Source organism: Ascaphus truei, chromosome 4 (genome assembly GCF_040206685.1).
Source record: "Ascaphus truei isolate aAscTru1 chromosome 4, aAscTru1.hap1, whole genome shotgun sequence".
NCBI classification, from domain to species: Eukaryota; Metazoa; Chordata; class Amphibia; order Anura; family Ascaphidae; genus Ascaphus; species Ascaphus truei.
In genome coordinates, this window is record NC_134486.1 from 387,306,840 (window position 1) to 387,329,634 (window position 22,795).

At 47.4% G+C, this 22,795-nt stretch overlaps 1 protein-coding gene across 6 annotated transcripts in view; it reads right to left on the reverse strand.

The window, feature by feature from the left end:
* Positions 1-22,795, reverse strand: part of TDRD6 (tudor domain containing 6) — a 115,810-nt gene that overhangs the window by 2,620 nt on the left and 90,395 nt on the right. For 2 of the 6 annotated variants that reach the window (XM_075598523.1, XM_075598512.1), the window contains 7 exons: positions 21,976-22,071; positions 19,544-19,657; positions 14,254-14,319; positions 13,529-13,639; positions 3,110-3,205; positions 286-396; positions 60-173 (listed from right to left, as the gene is read on the reverse strand). In XM_075598523.1, coding sequence (XP_075454638.1) covers positions 60-173; positions 286-396; positions 3,110-3,205; positions 13,529-13,639; positions 14,254-14,319; positions 19,544-19,657; positions 21,976-22,071 — 708 coding nt within the window. The remainder of the gene's footprint in view (positions 1-59; positions 174-285; positions 397-3,109; positions 3,206-13,528; positions 13,640-14,253; positions 14,320-19,543; positions 19,658-21,975; positions 22,072-22,795) is intronic. The other 4 variants (XM_075598520.1, XM_075598518.1, XM_075598516.1 and 1 more) reach the window with 4 other exon arrangements.

The window sequence follows — 22,795 nt, forward strand, 5'->3', positions numbered from 1 at the left end:
TTGATGCTTTGAATGTCCCCCCAAAACTTCTCATCTAAACAGCTCAATCTAAACAATACCTCGCTCTGCCGTTTTTTCCGAGCTCAGTGCTTCATTCGCAAGCGGCGTTTTCTGATTGAACTGAAGAACCACGTTTTCCACAGCAAAATCTGAGGTCTTCCCACAAACTATTTCTAGAAGGACAGTTAACAAAATATCTGTTGGTGGCCCTTGAGGACTGGAGTTGGCCACTCCTGGCTTAGGGTATTTCTGCTGTAGAGGAAATGCACTGTGTATAAGGCTTACCTTGCTTCTCTGGGTTCTCCAGAATATCAGCTTCTAGCTCCCAAGCATCACTCCTGCAGACATCCTCACTGTAGTCCACCAATATTGTACACTTCATAAACACAGATGAACCTGCAAGTGAAGTCATGTGCACAACTAAGTGTGTTATGTATCTGAATAAAGTGACCCACAGAAGCAAACCCATAACAGATGGAAGAGAAAAGGGAAAAGCGCACTGAGGATCAGTTGGAATATATTTTGTATTTAAAAAGTCCTCTGGAAGGACAGCATATTAATTTAAAAAATAGCAAAAACTTACAGAAGTGCACAATAAAGTGGTGTACGCAGATAGGGAGATGAAAAGACGTTGTGCGCAGCAAGTCAGTTGGTCCTGACCACGAACACGGCAAGTCAGATGCAACTCCAAACCTCTCTCAACCGGTCTGTGAGGCCACCAATGGGTACGCAATCAGCAACCTCACGTGGCCTACGCATTCCACACTTCATCAGGGGTTACGTATAGAGGTTACAATCATGTGTTTTACTACTGTAGCCCCTTGGATCCAATCGAAATGCATCACATCGAAATTGTACCAATAAGTTAAAAGCGACTCAAATGGCAACTAAAAATATGCCTACATAAAACAAACGTGTGTGAATGACCAATGGAATATAACAATCATACAATTAAATGAAAGGGGAATGTAGGAAACGGGGAAGGAAGGGGGGATGGGGGAAATGGAACAAATGGGTGTAGGGAAAACATATAATATTAGCAATTACTATAGTGTATTATATAAATAATGAAATCGATCAAGCAGAATTGTTGCTTGAAATTAATAGTGCAATTCTGTAATAAAGACATTACAATAGGTGTAGAGTAAATTAGTGCATAAATGTGCAAGATACATGAAAGATGAATCCTCAACTTCCAAAGTAGTTAAATTAATAAACTACCTTATGTGTAAATTAGAATGTTAAATAATTTTTTTTAACATTTTCATCCCGCATCTCATGATCTATTTACACCACCTTATTGTACACTTATGTACGTTTTGTTTGTATTTTTGTTATTGTTTTAATAGGCTGTCCTTCCAGCTGACTTTTTAAATGCAAAGTATATTCCAGCTGATCCTCAGTGCGTGTTTTGCTTTTTCTAGTCTATGTTTGTTTGTGAGACCTCCTTTGGGAGCTCTCACATAGGAATCACTGGAGTACTCCTGCTGACGGCTGCAAGGGGATTTCAGATACACATTTGTTACAGTACGAGCGCGGATCCTATATCTATTTTCATAGTAGATGGATATTTGATGGATAAAAGAAACATTCTGGGTAGAAGCAAAACGACTCATGCCCAGAAGCTGAATGCAAACTTAAAATCACTTTCACATCTTGGAAATCATCAGCGCAATTAAACAGCAAAAAGGTTGGGAAGTTGGAACATTATAGAAAGATTATCTGATCAGAACAGTACAATTGTGGGACAACTTATTGAAGAAACTAGTAATTACTAAATTCCTCCCCGATCTCACACAACACTCAATATGAGCAGCTGTTTAACTATGGAAGTCCAAAGATATTTATTTATAAAATATTTTACCAGGAAGTAATACATTGAGAGTTACCTCTCGTTTTCAAGTATGTCCTGGGCACAGAGTAAAACAAAATAATACATGGTTACATGCAGAGACGTTTGTAGGATTCACCAACACTGTACGGAGAACACAAATTTGAAGCAACAATATCACCCACAAAGTCCAAGTATACCAACAAAGGGGTTTCTCCTGCAGGAACAAATGTTTTTTTGTTGATGAAAAGAACCCATTTCCAAAATGGCTACGAGACAACATTACTGCCTCACTGACTAGCAGGATCAATTTTTTTTGCATCATGGGATATAGATGTGGCGCTATTCTAGTTTCCCCGTGCGGCACTTGGAGCGGGTGGAGCACAGCCCAAGTGCAGCCAAGAGCGATCACGGCCCAGAAAACGGAAGTTCCCAGAAGTATTAACGCAGCAGGGATCCCCGATTCTGAATGGGACGCGCGTAGTGTTAATCCTACCGGGCCGCCACCAGTCTGTAAGAGCTGCGCAGAGATCAGAGAGAAGCGGTCCCTCACTCTGTCTCCCCACACAGCTCTTCCAGCAGATCTCATTATTTGTATTATTATTATGAGCACATAGTATTGAAGCAGGGTATCTCTGGAGCTGAACTGCGTTGATTTCAGGTCCAGGGACCCCCTGCTTCCCGAGGTACAGGCCTTTATATGGGGTGCTGGTATCTCCTACAAGTTTGAATCTCCCGCGTCACAGCCCACGTGACCGGGACATATAAACAACTCCAGATGCCGGCACCCTATATGGAGGCATGTACCTCGGGAAGCAGTGGGTCCCTGGACCTGAAATCAATGCGGTTCAGCTCCATAGACCCCCTGTTTCAATCCTATGTACTAAAAATAAAAATATACTAAAAGCAAAGCTTCATTACCTTAGTGGCTAACTGCTGAGGTAATGAAGGGACTAACCACCCTCCCCAGGGGCAACTACCTCCATCAGCAACCCCCCCCACCACCACTACTACAGTACCAACAAACACCACCCCCACCACAAACAGTAATGAGCAATAGCCCTATTAGCCAGATATGGCTAATAGCACTTTTGCCCATTGAGAAGCTTAACAAAATACACATTACAAACTACAATAAAATACAGTATCCATTAAAATGAAATCAAACAATAGCCATATAATTCATTGATTGTCACGATGTCTGCTCTCAACGGGGGCACAGATACCCACATTGGCAATCAATGAAGCATCAATATAGTAAATAAAAGTAGCACTTACCCCTGCCAGGATGAAGGCCATTGTCGTCATCCTCCTCCTCAGTGGCACCAACATCTAGTAAAGGTGGTATGGTAATTAAGGGGTCAACACCTTCCACTAAAATAAATAAACACACAAAATAAAAAAATCAATCATAAAAAAATAAATCCAAAAAACAGAAAATCCATGCCCGATGGCACAAAAATAAATTAAGGTTGATACAAATAAGTCCAGGATCCTCCGTCGCTTGGAGAGAATTCACCGGTCAGTAGATCTTCTTTTCTTCTTTCCAGGACGTGTTGACACCTCCTCCACTTCCTGCCAAATGAGACGTAATAGGCCTTATAGAAGTTTGGTAGGGAAGCCATTCTCTGCCACAATTGATGCCCAATGACCAATTGATCACCAATCCGATTGGTGGCTGTACCATGTGTCTGTCAAAAGTGACGTCACAGGCCTTATGCAAGGCCTGTCACATCTCATTTGACAGCAAGTGGAGGAGGTGTCAACACCTCCCAGAAAGAAGAAAAGAAGTTCTATTCACCTGTGACTTCTCTCCAAGCAACAAAGGATTCTGAACTTCTGCGCATCAACCTCGATTTATTTTTGTGCCAATCGGGCATGGATTGTTTTTTCTGTTTTTGGGTTAGTTTAATTTTAATGCAAGCTGAGGATCATTGCTTCGTGGGTCAAGTGAGGATGATTGCTTCGTGGGTCAAGAGGTAATCGGTGCCGCAGTTGCCGGAGCCTTCAGCCCGGAATTTATTAACTATGATGTCCATTGATTGCCAATGTGGTTATCTGTGCCCCCATTGAGGGTATAGATAACCACAGTCACAACCTCTTCATTACCTTAGCGGTTAGCCACTAAGGTAATGAAGCTTTGCTTTTACTTTGTTTATTTTTAGTATATAAGATTGAAGCAGGGGGTCTCTTGAGCTGAACCGCATTGATTTCAGGTCCAGGGACCCCTTGCTTAACGATGTACAGGCCTCCCATATAGGGTGCCGGTATCTGGGGCTGTTTAAAAGTCCCGGTCACGTAAGCCGTGACGCGGGAGATTTAAACTTGCAGGAGATACTGCCACCTCATATGGAGGCCTGTACCTCGGGAAGCAGGGGATCCTATGTACTAAAAATAAAAATAATGCCATCTGCTGTATGAGCTGTGCGGGGAGACACAGAGAGAGGGGCTGCTTCTCTCTGATCTCTCTGTGCAGCTCTTAGACTGGTGGCGGCCTGGTAGGATTAACGCATTAGTCCCATTAAGAAGCTGGAATCACTGCTGCATTTACCCTCGAAGGCAGCCAGGCAGCATTACTGGGCTTTTGGGCACAGGGGACCGCAAATCGGTCCGCATGCGGGCTCTGTTCATCAGCAGTTTCCTCGCGCCCAAAGGGAACTTAAATAGCACTGCATCTAAGTCAAATTTAGTAAGAAATAGCTTCCGAAGCTGGGGAGTTCACCAGTATAAGATTGATGCAGTCCAGCACAAGGAGAACACCCAGGACAAAGTGTTTGGACTGACGCTCCAAAAAGTTAAATTGCGAAAGTAAAGGGGTGTAACTCCTTTAACATGTCACTGCTATTAGGACACTTTTCTCCTAGGAGGGATTGCCTCTTTAAAAGTGGTCAACTCAAATAACGAATATAGAAGCGGACAACAAAATCCCCTTAATGCAACCTCCCTAAAGCTAACCTCAAACACTGTATCTGGACATACAAAGAAATTAACGAGTTATGGACACAGGTCCAGCAATATATTAAGGAAGTTACGAAAGTTAGCTGGGTAAGACACCCCCTTCCCATGATATTTGCCAATACTGAACCTTGGATAATTAAGATCAACCAAAATAGGGGAGCTATGATAATCAATCGAAAGTGCGGGAGTCACAGAAAAGCTATGAAACAAGGTTTTGAGTTAAATGGTCAAGATCTACTAGATCAAGACTGGTTCCAAGTTTGAGAATAAAAAATAAATAAAAATGGGTTTAGCAAATATGTATTGCAACATGTGATATTAAGCCGAAGAAATTAGGTAAAATGTGGAGAACCCTGATATACAAAGTAATAAAGGACAAGCTCCGAAGTTTTCTAAACAGTTGCTCTAGAGAGAAAAAGAGGACAAATATATGTGACAATACTGTAGTATATTATATGATGTTCCATGTACATGTAAATGTAATATGATGAAATGTATTTGTAAACACCCTAATATAAAGATACTTTATAAAAAAAAGTGGTCTACAGTACTTCATATCTATGGCTAACTAAAAGATTGTGAATTACTCACGTTTTACATTGGAGAAAGCAAATAGAAAGCAAAATGTATCCATACATACATACATATATATGTTAACTATATACATATTTAGTATATGTATGTACATGTCGAAACACAGACAGGTCATGTATTCTGTGTATACACACACACTTTTAGTGTAAATGAAATAATACATTCTAATTCTTATCGTGCCCAGTGTTCTCTACGCTCACTGATCATAGACGAACGATGGGGAAGCCTGTGGGGATATGGCCCTGTAAGGGGTGTTCCCGTGACATCAAACGGGGTTTCCTGTGGCATCCAAAAAGCAAAGCTGCAATTTGATGTTTGTAGTACCCTGTTCTGTTGCATGTTGGGCCCCGTAACACTCTGTCACGCTGTTCTGCCGCAGACCAGACTAACCCCCAATACTGAGGTGGAAAGTGAGTAACCACTCGCAGTAGTGAGAGCGTGCTTGGAGTGTGGATTGGTTGTATGGACAAGGTCAGGGGTACCAGGGTAGGTAAAGTACTTGCCAGATCCGGGCGTAGAGAAGGTGCCGTAGTAAGGTCCGAAGCCAGAGGTCGAGGATAACAGAATTCCGGGAAGTGGAGGTCCAGGTGCCGAGTTCAAGGGATCCGAGAGGTAAGCGTGGTCGAGTGGAAGCCGGGGTCGTAGAGCCAGAGAGGGGAGGAAGACAAGCCGATTCGGTAACGAAGCTGGAACTGAGAGAGAGAGCTGGGCACAGTGAGTAACAGCACAAGGCAGGCGAACTATGCAGAGCGAGGTTGGAGAGGCAACACAGGGGTTATAAAGTGAGGAGGACCAATGGGAGGAAGGGGCAGAGCAGAGGCGCGCCCAGGAGCCCTATGTGATAGGGCAGGAGTTAATGGCCTGGTTTGTTGCCGGAGGATGGTGGGAGGAGCTGAGCCTGAGACCGGAGATGGCCGGGGGGCGGAGTTATCCAGCCGGTTCAGTGCATAAATTAAGTTGCGCGGCACGCGCCCTGTAAGCGGAGCGACCACGAGTCCAGCGTCGGTGGCGTGCGTGCACACCACGGGGGGGCGGAGGAGCGGACCGAGGCGCAGAGCAGGAACGGAGGAGACCGCAGCCAGCGGTACAGGTAAGGAAGGGCAGCGCCGAGGGCGGCGTGTGCCCCGAGTTCTGACAGTACCCCCCCTCGAGGATCGGCCTCAGGACGATCCATCCAAGGCTTGTGGGGGAATTTGAGATGGAAGCGTCTAAGCAACACTGGAGCATGAATCTGATCCAAAGGGACCCAGGTATGTTCTTCCGGACCATACCCCTTCCAATGAATCAGGAACTGTAAACGACCTCTGGAAAAACGAGAATCCAGGATGGCTTGGACCTCGAATTCAGGTTGTCCCTGTATGGAGATGGGTTTAGGTCTTGGGTCTTCGGACGGGAAGTGAGTGCTCTTGATGTAGGGTTTGAGCAAGGAAACATGGAAAGCCGTGGAAATTCTCATGGTCGGAGGAAATTGTAACCGGTAAGTGACTGGGTTAATGCGCTCGAGAACCTCGAAGGGTCCCAGGAATTTTGGGGACAGTTTCGGGGTGGGAGTCTTCAGGTGAATGTTCTTGGCAGAGAGCCACACCATGCTCCCTGGCTTGTATTCAGGTGCCTCCTGACGATGCCGATCGGGTTGACGTTTGTACCTCTGGAAAGCGTCAGCGAGTGCCGATTGAATCCTCCTCCAGGAGTGTTGAAGGACGGATATCCGTGTATCGGCAGCTGGTACCCCTGAATGACTACTGGAGATGGGAAGACGAGCGGGGTGGAAACCATAATTGCAAAAAATGGAGATTCTTGGGTAGATTCATTCTTGTGTGAATTGATCGCAGATTCTGCCCAGGGTAGTAAATCCGACCAATCGTCGAGGGCCTCAGATACAAAACAACGTAGATATTGTTCAAGATTTTGGTTCATCCTCTCAGTCTGCCCGTTGGTTTGAGGGTGGTAGCCGGAGGAGAAGGAGAGGGTGATACCGACTGATTTAGAGAAGGAGCGCCAGCATTTGGAAATAAATTGAGAACCCCTGTTGGACACAATGGACATGGGAATACCGTGGAGTCTAAAGACTTCTTTGGAGAAAATGTCCGCCAGAACTGGAGAAGGAAGGGCCTTGAGCGGGATGAAGTGTGCCTGTTTCGTGAAGCGATCCACGACGACGAGTATGGTGGTCATACCCTTAGAGGGTGGAAGTTCAACAATGAAATCCATGGAGATGTGTGTCCGTGGACGTTCGGGGATGGGTAAGGGAAGCAGTAGACCCGGAGGTTTGTGCTGAGCGGTCTTATTTTGGGCGCAAGTCGAGCAGGCACTGGTGAACTCCTGAACCTCACTACCCATCTTGGGCCACCAGAAAGTCCTTCCAACGAGATGCAGGGTTTTCTTAAAACCGGGGTGACCCGCAGTCCTTGAGGAATGGCCCCATTCCAGAATCTTCTGCCTGAATTGTGGCGGTGCGTACAAAGTACCCTCCTGAACCTCTACGTCTGTGGGAATCTGAGTTTGAGCTTTGATGATTTCGTCCAGAATATCAAAAGAATTAGCAGAAATGATAAATTTGGCCGGTAGAATTGTTTCAGGGATCTCTTCCGACCTCTCCTCTGGGGAGAATTGCCGAGACAAGGCATCGACCTTAACATTCTTGGTCCCAGGTATATAGGATAGAACATAATTGAACCTTGAGAAGAATAGTGCCCACCGGGCCTGCCGCGACCCCAAACGGCGAGCTCCCTCAATATATAACAAGTTTTTATGGTCCGTAAGGATGGAAATGGGTACCCTCGTACCTTCGAGAAGGTGTCTCCATTCTAGAAGGGCCATCTTGATGGCCAAAAGCTCTCGGTTACCGACATCATAGTTTCTCTCGGCCGGAGAATTTTTTTTTAGAAAAAAATCCGCAAGGATGCAATTTATCTTGAGGTCCTGTTCTTTGGGAGAGTACTGCACCGGCTCCTGACTCCGAAGCGTCCACCTCGAATATAAAGGGGAAAGAAGTGTCAGGATGGCGAAGGATAGGTGGGGAAACGAAGGTGCGTTTGAGGGTCTCGAAAGCAGTGGTAGCCTCGGGCGGCCAAGTGGAGGGGTCCGCTCCTTTCTTTGTGAGGTCAGTGATGGGGGCTACAATGGAGGAAAAATCCTGAATGAACTTTATGTAATAATTGGCGAATCCGAGGAAGCGTTGGATGGCCTTCAATGTATTGGGCTGGGGCCAATCCAGTATGGCCTTTAGTTTCTCCGGATCCATGCTGAAGCCTTTGTCAGAGATAATGTAACCAAGGAAGGCTGTGGACCTCTGGTGGAACAGACATTTCTCAAGTTTGGCATAGAGATGATTGAGACGAAGGCGGGTAAGCACGAGCCTGGTGTGTATTACATGTTCTTGAAGGGTCTTGGAAAAGATCAGTATGTCGTCCAAGTAGATGATCACAAAACATTAAGTATGTCCCGGAAGACCTCGTTCATAAAGTCCTGGAAGACAGCTGGGGAATTGCAAAGGCCGAAGGGCATAACCAGGTACTCATAGTGCCCGCTGCGTGTGTTAAATGCGGTCTTCCACTCGTTCCCCTCCCGAATGCGGATGAGGTTGTAAGCCCCTCTCAGATCAAGCTTGGAAAAAATGGTGGATCCTTGTAGTCTGTCAAACAGCTCTGAGATAAGTGGGAGCGGGTATCGATTTTTAACTGTAATGCGGTTAAGACCTCTGTAATCAATACAAGGTCTAAGCGTGCCGTCCTTTTTTTTCACGAAGAAGAACTCCGCGCCGTCGGGGGAGGTAGAGTGCCGTATAAAACCTTTCTGCAGATTCTCCTGAATGTAGTCCGCCATGGCGGTGGTCTCAGGAACGGATAGGGGATAAGTCTTGGATTTGGGCAAGATCGCCCCAGGAACCAGCTCGATCAGACAGTCGTATGGGCGATACGGAGGTAAGAGATCGGAGTAGGTCTTGCTGAAAACATCCCAGAAGTCCGTGTATGCTTCCGGAAGAGTAGAGGGAAGAGGAGGAGGTATTTTCAGGCCGGCAAGAAGGGTAGCGGGAATGTCTTGTTCCGGGAAAGCTTGCCACTGGATAGGAACCCGGTCCGTCCAATCAATACGCGGGTTGTTCTTCTGGAGCCAGGGCAGGCCGAGGATCACTTGGACCATGGGGGAGTGGAAAACATCAAACGAGAGGCGTTCGCTATGGCCGTCCTTCGTGGACAAGGTAAGTAGAGGAGTCTCCAGCGAGATGAAAGCCGGCTGTAGAGGGCGTCCGTTGATGGCCTCCAAGCCTATGGGTGACTTCTTCTGGATCATGGGAATGTTATTCAAGGTGGCGAACCTCTGGTCAATGAAATTCCCTCCGGATCCCGAGTCGAGGAAGGCCGAGGTGGAAACCAGGAAATCCGTACCCTCCAGGGTAATCGGTAACATAATCCTTTTAGGGGATTCTTCCTTGGAAAGGGGGCGAGAAGTGATCGTACCCAGGGAGAGCCCCACATTACTCACTGGGTATCTTCCTACGACGAATCCTCTCCGCACCCCGAAGTTGCTGACTGCCAATCTGCATAGGTTCGGAAGTGTCAGGAGGTGGTAGGATCGCCGGAGGGCTCCTGAAAGACATGGGAGGAACCGGGAAGGATACAGGAGTAACTAACCGGGGATGCTGGCGTTCGTGTCGTCTCTGTTGCAGGTGCTGGTCAACCCGTATGCAAAGAGAAATCAACTCCTCCAGGGACTCTGGTTGGACGTGAGTTCGTCCTTCACCAGTTCAGACAACCCCTGCCAGAATACAGCAATCAGAGCCTCCTCGTTCCACCAGATCTCCGTCGCGATAGTCTGAAATTCTAAAGCGTATTTCGCTACGGACCTACGACCCTGGACCAGGTACATGAGAGCAGAAGCTGCAGTATCCGAGCGAGACGGAGTATCGAACACCTGTTGGAACTCCCTCTTGAAGCGGGGTAATCTGTGGTAAGCTCAGGCCGTATGTCCCAGATGGGAAAGGCCCAGGCCAGGGCACTTCCTGTCAAAAGAGAAAAAATATAGCCCACCTTGGAGCGGTCAGAGGTGAAGTGACTAGGGGTCAGTTCAAATTGGATCTCACACTGGGTCAGGAACCCACGACAAGCCTGGGGGTCTCCGGAGTGTGACTTGGGTGCAGGAATTTTAGGTTCCGAGGCGGTAGCCCCTTCACGAATGGGCGGGGTGAGGCGCGGAGTGCGTGGTACTCTGGTGGGTATCTCCTGGAGTGTAAGATTTGAGAGTTGCTGCGTGAGGGTGGCTACTTGGTCTCCAAGAGTCTGACAATGTTGTGCCAGTGCCGTCGGTATTTGGTTCATGTCCAGGGGGGTGTCTGCGTCGGTTGGGCTCTACATAATGTCACGCTGTTCTGCCCGCAGACCAGACTAACCCCCAATACTGAGGTGGAAAGTCAGTAACCACGCACCCGCAGTAGTGAGAGCGTGCCTGGAGTGTGGATTGGTTGTATGGACAAGTTCAGGGGTACCAGGGTAGGTAAAGTACTTTCCAGATCCGGGCGTAGAGAAGGTGCCGAAGTAAGGTCCGAAGCCAGAGGTCGAGGATAACAGAATTCCGGGAAGTGGAGGTCCAGGTGCCGAGTTCAAGGGATCCGAGAGGTAAGGTTGGTCAAGTGGAAGCCGGGGTCGTAGAGCCAGAGAGGGGAGGAAGACAAGCCGATTCGGTAACGAAGCTGGAACTGAGAGAGCTGGGCACAGTGAGTAACAGGACAAGGCAGACAAACTATGCAGAGTGAGGTTGGAGAGGCAACACAGGGGTTATAAAGTGAGGAGGACCAATGGGAGGAAGGGGCAGAGCAGAGGCGCGCCCAGGAGCCCTTTGTGATATGGCAGGAGTTAATGGCCTGGTTTGTTGCCGGAGGATGGTGGGAGGAGCTGAGCCTGAGAGCGGAGATGGCCGGGGGGCGGAGTTATCCGGCCGGTGCAGTGCATAAACTAAGTTGCGCGGCACGCGCCCTGTAAGTGGAGCGACCACGAGTCCGGCGTCGGTGGCGTGCGTGCACACCGCGGGGGGGTGGGGGGGTGGGGTGGCAGAGGAGCGGACCAAGGCGCCGAGCAGGGACGGAGGAGACCGTAGCCAGTGGTACAGGTAAGGAAGGGCAGCGCCGAGGGCGGCGTGTGCCCCGAGTCCTGACACACTCAATCTTGGGAACGTCAGCACTCATGGGGAATACATCTCCATTTTCTACGAGTAAAATAAATAAATAAAAGCACATAGAAACAAAAGACAAGATATACTTGAGTGGAAAAATAATTCCCATAAATATTCTATTTTCATTAAAAAAAACAACATTAAAAAGGACATTATATGTCTTCCCCCAGACAAGACTATTTGGATTCAACCAAAAAAAGTCTCCATCGGTTATGTATTAAATTGCAAACTAATGTACAGTATTTCCTAATTTGCACTCTCAAATTCAAAAGCCAAAAATTAAGAAACATATAAGCATCCTGTACCACAGTATTATAAAACACAGCCGTGACAGTTTATGATTGAAAGATTAAGGAAGAAGTGACAAACTGTTCTGTTGTTTGTAGAAGTCCTATAACTTTCTTTTGACAGATTTGTAAAATATATACAGCTCAATCCCGTTATAACGCGATCCGTTACAACGCGAATCCGCTTATAGCGCGATGCAAGCGTGGCTCCCAATTTTCATATTTATGAATACTTAAATACTTTATTGTACAATGTATACAATTGTACATTATTTCTAACGCGATCTGCTTATAGCGCTATGTGATTCTTTGGACCCCAAGCACAGCGTTATAAAGAGGTTGAGCTGTATATATAATTTATTAGTATATATTTAAACCAAATATTTTTAAAATCCAAATAAAAGCCATTAAATAATATTTTTAGCACTGGTTTTAACAGGATTTTGTCTGTGCTATTTTATGCGACGGTTTTGCAGCTGGGTGACATACATAATGCACAGACTTATTCATAGCAGTGACTAGGATTCGCAGTGCATACACATACCTTATGACACAGTCTCTGAAATGTGTTACTGTCCTTTTTCCTCTATTAACTCTTTGGTTGCCCAAGGTCGTAGCTACTACGTCATGGTCTGGCACTCCAGGGGCCCCATGATGTAGTTAACAAGTCCTAATCTAATTGCTTGTTTTTGTAGGGGGGATCCCGTTCTGCGCTCCTGTGAAGTGGATCTTACAGTAAGAGGAACGGAAGAAGATTCCTCTTCAGTCATCAGTGACTGAGCGATCACGTGATACTTTCTCGTTTTCTAAGAGCAGACACATGACACGACCAGGAAAAAAAAAGGAGATTCTCCGGCGCGTGGTTCCACTCGTGATTCCAGGACACATGAAATAAGAAATAAAGCAAAAACCCCAATGAGAAGTGGTCAGAGTAAAACAAACTATAACTTGTGTTAATTCATGTAAGAAAATACACTCACATCAAGAAGTGGCTCTTTTGAAGGGATGGGAAAAAGTTCCTGATGATGCCTGTTGTGGTTGCTGCCCAATCTGATCACTGGGTTTGCTGTGATCAGTGAAGGCTCCGTCCCAGCAACGATCTGATCATCAGGAACTTTTTCCCATCCCTTCAAAAGAGCCACTTCTTGATGTGAGTGTATTTTCTTACATGAATTAACACAAGTTATAGTTTGTTTTACTCTGACCACTTCTCATTGGGGTTTTTGCTTTATTTCTTATTTCATGTGTCCTGGATTCACGAGTGGAACCACGCGCCGGAGAATCTCCTTTTTTTCCTTGACTGAAATTGTTTAGAGGACTGTGAATCACCTCTAAGAACTCTGGCAGCAGGACTTCACTGTGTGTGGGACTGAATACCTATTGTTACATCATTATATGGTTGGCGCTACTATAACCCCCTTTCTTATACATGACACGACCAGGCCTTGGGTGCCATTTGCAGCACCAGAGGCCTGGTCGTGTAATGGGCCTGCTCTTGGGGAGATCACATGACACAGAAGTGCCGGGGGTTCGCTGGTGTGGTCAGACCACCTGCCCTCTGAAGGTTAAACTTACTTTATACATACATGTTTAGCTCCATTACACATGATGTTAACTATATACATATTTAGCATATGTATGTACATGTCAAAACACAGACAGGTCATGTATTTTGTTTCTCTATACTCACCAGCAGTATCTTGCTCAGACTCTGTGTGTAAATCACAGGTTAGACTTTCGTGCATATCCACAGAACCCACAGGAACTGTCTGACAAGATAACATGTCACTGAATTGTACATCTGTAACCCAAGAATAGACAAAGTCTGGAACCGTGGTTAAAACAAAAAAAAATCAGGGGTGGGAGAGAGGTGAGGCAGTGAGTCCGGCGCCGCCGAGGAGCGGCGGCTGCTTGTGCTGTGCCAGGGAGGGGGACGGTGGGGAGAGGTGAGGCGGTGACTTTGTGCTGTGGGGGGGAAGAGGTCAGGCGGTGAGGCGGTGAGCTTGCCGGTGCCGAGGAGCGGTGGCTGCGGCGGCTGTTTGTGCTGTGACCGGGGGGTGGGTGTGGGTGGAGAGGTCAGGCGGTGAGGCCGGCAGCGCCGAGGAGCAGTGGCTGCAGCGGCTGCTTTTGGTCGGACGGGGGGTGTTGGTGTGGGGGGAGAGGTGAGGCAGTGAGGCCAGGGTCGCCGAGGAGTGTGGGTAGCGTTGAGTAGCAAAGTTGTTCTCCTAGCAAGTCGGCTTCCAAGTTAGATGGTCCTGCCAAGTGAGGTTCCAATTCCAAGTGAGGGCAAGAGGTGCACGCAATGTGAGGGGGGGGGGGTTCCCACAAGGAAAGGGCCGAGAGATCCTGTTACAGGCTATATAAAGGAGGCTAAATGGCCCTGATATTGTAAGCGAGAGTCTGTGAGCGGCTCACCTGGAGCACGTGGCACCTCCAGAATTTCTTCCGGGATGCAGAAAGTATTTGGATCCATAATTACATCTATATAGAAATTAAAACAGAAGGAACAATATTTAAACATAGAAATGCCCACTTGACTCGAGTAGGAAACAATTTTTTTTTTGAGCAAAGAAATTAACTATTGTGGACAAAAAACATCTTTGCATGAATTACACAACACAGCCCTCTAACTACAGCTAACTTCAATAATAACTCATAATATGCAGACAGCTGCAGTGTTGGTAGCACGCACCGAAGTGCCCAATTATAAGGGAGTATGGATTTTTCAACTTACCTTTATAAAAAACAAAAATGTCTTACAATCGGGCCCTTACAGTGTGTGATATTTACGTGTATATATATGTGTCTAGAGGTATCTGTACCGTGTTAGCCGAGCTTTAGAATCAAAAATGAATAGACGATACCGTTCTGTGGCTAACGAAATGCTTTTATTTGTGCGAGCTTTCGAGATACACGGATCTCTTCTTCCGGCGATGTTACAATGAATAAAGCAAGCAAGGGTTTTACTTAAAAACAGTGTCTCTTGGAATGTTAACTGTGCTTATCCCTCCTCCGTGTGTAGCTGCGATTTATGACTAGGTGTTAAATAGTCCCTTAATGTTAGTGATGTATATGTATGTGTATGATAATATAAATGAATGAAGAGCCCACAGTGTATACAGCACTTTACAAAAAGTGTGTGTGGAGTGGGAGTGTATATCAATGGTGTGGGTAGGTGTGGAAATGTGAAAGAGAGACGGTTGCATGAATACAAATTTATGCAACTGTTCGGGACACTTAGCGGTGGCCTAAACCGAGACCGAAGTTTTATGAGTCATTACTGATACAAGTGAACTCTCTTCCCATGAGTGCTAAAGGCCATGTCTATACCTAGTGCGCTATATGTATGCACACACAGCTATATCTTAGGGCTGATATATACAGCATGCGGCCGTGCGTGCCTATGCGAACGCACGTGCACGTGCCGCATGCTTTTCGTGAGTATACTGTGTTGAGTGTATACAGTGTTGAGTGTGTTTATGTGTGTTTATATGTGTGTGTATGTGTATGTATATGGGTGTGTGTGTGTGTGTGTGTGTGTATGTGTATGTGTGTGTGTGTGTGTGTGTGTGTGTGTGTGTGTGTGTGTGTGTGTGTGTGTGTATTTTATTATTTATTTTAAAAAAAAAATATTGGTAAAAATAAAAAAATTATTAGACTTGTACAGACACACAAATACATACACACACACACACACATATAAATATACATACATACACATGAATGCATACATATACACATACACACACACACACATACATTCAGAGCCGGTAGCGGCGCAAAAAGATGAATTTCTTCATCTTCACCGCTGTCTGTCGGCTCCCCTCTCCCTACTGTGCGCGCGCGGCCCTTGTATATAAAGGCTGACTAACGACAGCCAACTAATATTCCCCGCGCGCGCCCGGCACTATAGAACGTGCCTAACACATACATATACTCTATGTCAGGGTTTCTCAAACTTTTTTTTCCGTGACCCGGTTATTTTTTAACTTCTTTTTCGTGACCCACTAAAAAATGTATCGCCTATACTGGCCTATAGGGCCAACACAGACACACACAGTCACTGATATACACACACACACACACACACAGACACACACACAGCCGCTGATACACACACACAGCCACTGATACACACACATACACAGCCACTGATACACACACACACACACAGCCACTGACACACGCAGCCACTGACACACACGCAGCCACACAGACACTGCTACATACACACACACACACACACACTGATACACACACAGAGACACTGCTACACACACAGAGACACTACTACACACACACACACAAACACCGATACACACACAGAGACACTGCTACACACACAGAGATACTGCTACACACACAGAGACACTGCTACACACACAGAGACACTGCTACACACACACACACAAACACCGATACACACACAGACACTGATACACACACACTTACACTGATACTGATACACACAGACACACACACTGATACAGATACACACAGATACACACACACACACAGACACTGATACACACACACACTCGCTCTCCCCTATACGCACACAGACACAAACAGTGAATTACAGGCAACGACGGATGTGAGTGACTGGATTGGGGGCCAGGGACACTTGGGTGGGAGAGGGGGGGGGGGGCAGGGACACTTGGGTGGCCAGGGACACTTGAGTGGGTGGGAGGGAGGGGGCCAGGGACACTTGGGTGGGTGGGAGGGGGCCAGGGACACTTGGGTGGGTGGGAGGGAGGGGGCCAGGGACACTTGGGTGGCAGGGACACTTGCCAAGGACACTTTTTGGGGGCCAGGGACACTTGGGTGAGTGGGGGCCAGGGACACTTGGGTGGGTGGGACACTTAGGGGGCCAGGGACACTTGGGTGGGTGGGAGGGAGGGGGCCAGGGACACTTGGGTGGGTGGGAGGGAGGGGGCCAGGGACACTTGGGTGGTTGGGAGGGAGGGGGCCAGGGACACTTGGGTGGGTGGGAGGGGGCCAGGGACACTTGGGTGGGTGGGAGGGGGCCAGGGACACTTGGGTGGGTGGGAGGGGGCCAGGGACACTTGGGTGGGTGGGAGGGGGCCAGGGACACTTGGGTGGGTTGGAGGGAGGGGGCCAGGGACACTTGGGTGGGTTGGAGGGAGGGGGCCAGGGACACTTGGGTGGGTGGGAGGGGGCCAGGGACACTTGGGTGGTTGGGAGGGAGGGGGCAAGGGACACTTTAGAGGGCCAGGGACACTTGGGTGGGTGGGAGGGGGCCAGGGACACTTGCATGGGTGGATAGGAGGGAGGGGGCCAGAGACACTTTGGGGGCCAGGGACACTTAGGTGGGTGGGAGGGGGCCAGGGACACTTGGGTGGGTGGGAGGTAGGGGGCCAGGGACACTCGGGTGGGTGGGAGGGGGCCAGGGACACTTAGGTGGGTGGGAGGGGGCCAGGGACACTTGGGTGGGTGGGAGGGAGGGGGGCAGGGACACACTTGGCCAGAGACACTTGGGTGGGTGGGAGGGGGCCAGGGACACTTGGGTGGGAGGGGGCCAGGGACACTTGGGTGGGTGGGAGAGAGGGGGCCAGGGACACTTTGGTGGGTGGGAGTCAGGGGGCCAGGGACACTTTGGGGGCCAGGGACACTTGGGTGGGTGGGAGGTGGCCAGGGACACTTATTTAGGGGGCCAGGGACACTTGGGTGGGTGGGAGGGGGCCAGGGACACTTGGGTGGGTGGGAGGGAGATACGGGGCCAGGGACACACTTGGGGGCCAGGGACACTTGGGTGGGTGGGAGGGGGCCAGGGACACTTGGGTGGGTGGGAGGGGGCCAGGGACACTTGGGTGGGTGGGAGGGAGATACGGGGCCAGGGACACACTTGGGGGCCAGGGACACTTGGGTGGGTCGGAGGGGGCCAGGGACACTTGGGTGGGTGGGAGGGGGCCAGGGACACTTGGGTGGGTGGGAGGGAGATACGGGGCCAGGGACACACTTGGGGGCCAGGGACACTTGGGTGGGTGGGAGGGGGCCAGGGACACTTGGGTGGGTGGGAGGGGGCCAGGGACACTTGGGTGGGTGGGAGGGAGATACGGGGCCAGGGACACACTTGGGGGCCAGGGACACTTGGGTGGGTGGGAGGGGGCCAGGGACACTTAGGGGCCAGGGACACTTGGGTGGGTGGGAGGGGGGGGCAGGGACACTTTTTGGGGCCAGGGACACTTAGGGGCCAGGGACACTTGGGTGGGTGGGAGGGGGGTGGCAGGGACACTTGGGTGGGTGGGAGGGGGGGGCCAGGGACACTTGGGTGGGTGGGAGGGGGGGGACAGGGACACTTGGGTGGGTGGGAGGGGGCAAGGAACACTTGGGTGGGTGGGAGGGGGGGGCCAGGGACACTTGGGTGGGTGGGAGGGGGGGGGCCAGGGACACTTGGGTGGGAGGCAGCGACTGGGTGGGGTGGGGTGACTTACCTTGCCGCCGGACGCTTTAGCCTGCTGCCCCCGATATCCCCTGCTGCCCGGGACGGGAGGTGGGATTGGGGGCACGGGAGGTGGGCTCGGGAGGGGGTGCCACGAGAGGTGAGCTCGGGAAGCTGGCCGCGGGGGGAAGCAGACCGCAGTAGGAGCTTGTACTTCCACCCTCCCCCATGTAACGTGCGGGCCGCAGAGGAGCTGGTACTTCCTCCTCCGTCCCACGTTGGGAGCGGGGGGGAGGAAGGGAGCGGGCTCTGCTTGCCCTGCGCAAGCGCGCGGGACCGCGGGGGGAATCGCCGCCATTGTTTTTTAACTTGAGTGGGGGGGGGGGAGACACCGCGCGGCCAGCCTTGCTGCGACCCGGCAATTTTTGTGCCGTGGCCCGGTGCCAGGTCGCGACCCACCATTTGGGAAACGCTGCTCTATGTAATTCCATCCCTATATATCAATAGGGACCACATAGTGTTGCATTACTAAAACTGTGTTCAGATACTCTCTCACATTTCCACACCCACCCACACATTGATATACACTCCCACTCCACACACACCTTTTGTAAAGCGCTGTATACACTGTGGGCTCTTCATTCATTTATATACATATACACACACACTCTTACATCACTAACATTCAGGGACTATTTAACACCTAGTCATAAATCGCATCTACACACAGCGGAGGGATAAGCACAGATAACATTCCAAGAGACACTGTTTTTAAGTAAAACCCTTGCCTGCTTTATTCATTGTAACATCGCCGGAAGAAGAGATCAGTGTATCTCGAAAGCTCGTCCAAATAAAAGCATTTCGTTAGCCACAGAATGGTATCATCTACAGTATTCATTTTTGATTATATATAAAAAAAAAATTGGGGGGGGGGGGATTGTCTGTATTTAACATTTCATATGTATTATTATTATATGTGATAAGAGCATAGCCATCTAATCTCTTTTTTTTACTATTTCAAATAGAAAACTTATTGAAACTGTTTTAGAAAAACCCAAAACACATTTTTTTGCAGCTAAGACAAAATAATAAAAACTACAAATATAGCCGGAGCAACCCAACAAGAAGCTGCAACATCTGAACTTTCTATTGGCCACTTGAGGGCGACCATATTGTGTCCACCAGAGCAGTATTGTTGCCCGATTTAGGTACAGTTACAAAGAAGAAAGAACGAGCAGGCTGGATTGCTGCTTTGAATGTCCCCCCAAAATGTATCATCTAAACATCTCATCGTAACAATACCTCGCCCTGTCGTTTCTTCCGGGCTCAGCGCTTCGTTCACAAGCAGCATTTTCTGATTGAACTGAAGTACCACGTTTTCCACAGCAAAATCTGAGGTCTTCCCACAAACTATTTCTAGAAGGACAAGAAAGTCAAACCGCGCTCTTGCTTCCTAACAGGATCTCGTAGTGGATCAACTCTTCCCTCTTGCAGCTGATGTGATGTGAAGGCACCCCTCCTCCACAGGTCCCGTCGCAGGATGGCTCCAAACGCGGGCAACAGCAGGGAATAAAACACAAAAGCGCACCGAGGGTCAAGATTTAATTAAAACATGTTAGTAGTAGTAACAATAAAAACTTACATATAAGGGTAAGTACATCCAGTATTAAGGTGCAGAGGAAACAGTCCTGGTGGTGTCCTGGGCATAAAGAGATGGTGCAGAGGCTTACAAGGTAGACCCACGTGCTGGGGCTGCCTGGCTCAGCACCATATAGTTCTTACTTCCGGGTTGCAACCCGGAAGTAAGAACTATATGGTGCTGAGCCAGGCAGCCCCAGCACGGGGGTCTACCTTGTAAGCCTCTGCACCATCTCTTTATGCCCAGGACACCACCAGGACTGTTTCCTCTGCACCTTAATACTGGATGTACTTACCCTTATATGTAAGTTTTTATTGTTACTACTACTAACATGTTTTAATTAAATCTTGACCCTCGGTGCGCTTTTGTGTTTTATTCCCTATTTCTAGAAGGACAGTTAACAAAAGATGCTTGTTGTTAAAGTAGGAACATTAGTTTAACAAAATCAAATGTCTTTTGAAGGCTGTACAGATGTAGCGAGGGATATATTTCTCACTGACGAGTTATAGTGAGATATTCTGTGATATTCTGTAATTGAATCTTATAACACAGACTATTACAGTGTTTCCATAATGTGATATTCTGCATTATCAGTAGGTAGAATAAAGCGTGCTTCCTCTGTATTTCTTGTATTATTGTGCAAGAAGTAAGAACCTGTCCAATATCTTTTTATACGACTCAAAGTAATAATGTGACAGTAGGGGTAAATGTGACTGCTTTTAATAAAGGTCAAGCCCTTCATTACTCCTACCTGTCAATAATACATCTGTATTATGTGTGTGCGTATATATATATATATATATATATATATATATATATATATATATCTATATAGATATATATATATATTTATATATATATATATATACACACAGCCACATATATACACACACACAGCTGAACCCCGTTATAACGCGGTGCTCGGGAGCAACAGAATGAGACCGCGTTATAACCGGGATCGCGATTTTTAAAAACAAAATGGCGGCCACGATCAGGGGTTCCGCGAGGACTTACCCGGCATCTGCAGCTTTCTCCCTACTTCATCAGCTTCGGGCGGGGGAGTGTATGTGTGTGTTGAGGAATTTGTTTAAATATGGCTCTTGATGCCTGTCCTTTCCCCTATGGCTTTTGACACCCAAAGACTACATCTCCCGGCATGCTCGCTGCCTGACAGAGCCTCTCTGATTGGCCGATTTCGATTTCACAGCACACTCTGCATGTGTGTGCTTTGCAGGGAGGCAGCCTAGCACCCTGACTATGAAAAGGGGTACGTGGGCTGCTATTGTCACTAAGCATTGCTACTAATGGTGGGGCAGAAATAGTGTGTGTTACTTGGTCTCATTGTCTTTGCATTTCTCCCCCCAATGCAGCTTCAGATCACTCATATATCCCTGTCCTTGTACACTGAACTGTATTGAACAAGGAACTTACATTATAGCATAAAATAATATATTATTTAGTATGATAAGGATAATTAAATTGAGATGACTTCTATAAAATGACCTATTGCCTAATGTTCATGTGTCATTGCAGTTTTATCTCATAAACTACGTTTGTGAATATATCCAATGTTACTAGATAGGGTTGTTTACATCATAATCTTTAGTTACCCTCATTTTAATGGTCTTCTCGAAATGGATCTAAGTTAACATACGGGGCTCTTGCCATCCAAAGCTGTATCACAGAGCTCAGATAACACATGCAGACAGTAAGATAACTGGCAAGTTATTCATATTTAACTGGAGCTTTGAGGTAGAAATTAGGACGCCAAGTAGAGTGTAATCAATGTATTCTAACGATCTACTGATATATACTGTATATGTTTAGTTCTTTTTCTCTAATGGATCCGTTTACCTTAGGAGATTGAGTAAAAGAAATGATATATATATATATATATATATATACATATATACACACATATATACACAGACAGACAGACAGATAGATATTCACACATTTGTCTAAAATTACACAATTTAGATTTAGCACAAAAGAAAAAGACATTAGGGTAAAATGGTTCTAAGAAAATATCATAACCTACAAAAACTGAGAAAAAAATCAGGCTTGGGAAAAACATGCATTAAACATGAATTACCACGTTCTTCTGGACTTTGTGAGGAAGAGGCCTCTTTAATGGCATTGTCCGAACTACACATTTCTGTCTGCTCCATGTTCAACATAGGTAAAGATTCTGCAAAACAGGGCGATACAAATCATATTAAAATTCAGCCCAAGGTTGAGGAAGCATATGAGTAGCTCTATGAGTGATAGTTTTACACTGCATACATACAGCTTGGCCCCCTGCAGACGCGTTTACCAGAAAACCCTCCTACTGTCTCTTTACGTCCTTCCTACCAACCAATTAGATTGTAAGCACTTCGGAGCAGGAAATCCTTTTCCCAAATGTTACTTTCATGCCTGAAGCACTTCTCCCCATTATGTGTTATTTATATTACTTGTTATCTATATGATTGTCACGTGTATTACTGCTGTGAAGCGCTTTGTACTGTACATTAGTGGCTATATTGCTATCTATATATATATATACTAGCTGAGAGACCCGGCGTTGCCCGGGATGTAAATGCGTAATAGGTAGTATTATTTATAAATCGTGGAACAATAGGTGACTGTTTGTTGTAAAGGTTGGATAATAATATTGAAAAGAAAGATGGAAGAAAATGTAATACGATGTTGTATAAAAATGGTTTATTGTAACCACACCACAGTACAATGTATATTTTGGTGCCATAAGTGATGTAAAAATCTGAGTCGTGTGTCCTGCTAGGGTGTGAGGGCGGCGGGTGGCGCGTGGGTTGTGAGTGCTGTGTGCGAGTGGGGGTCCTGCTAGGGTGTGAGGCGGCGGGTGGTGCGTGGGTTGTGAGTGCTGTCTGTGAGTGGGGGTCCTGCAAGGGTGT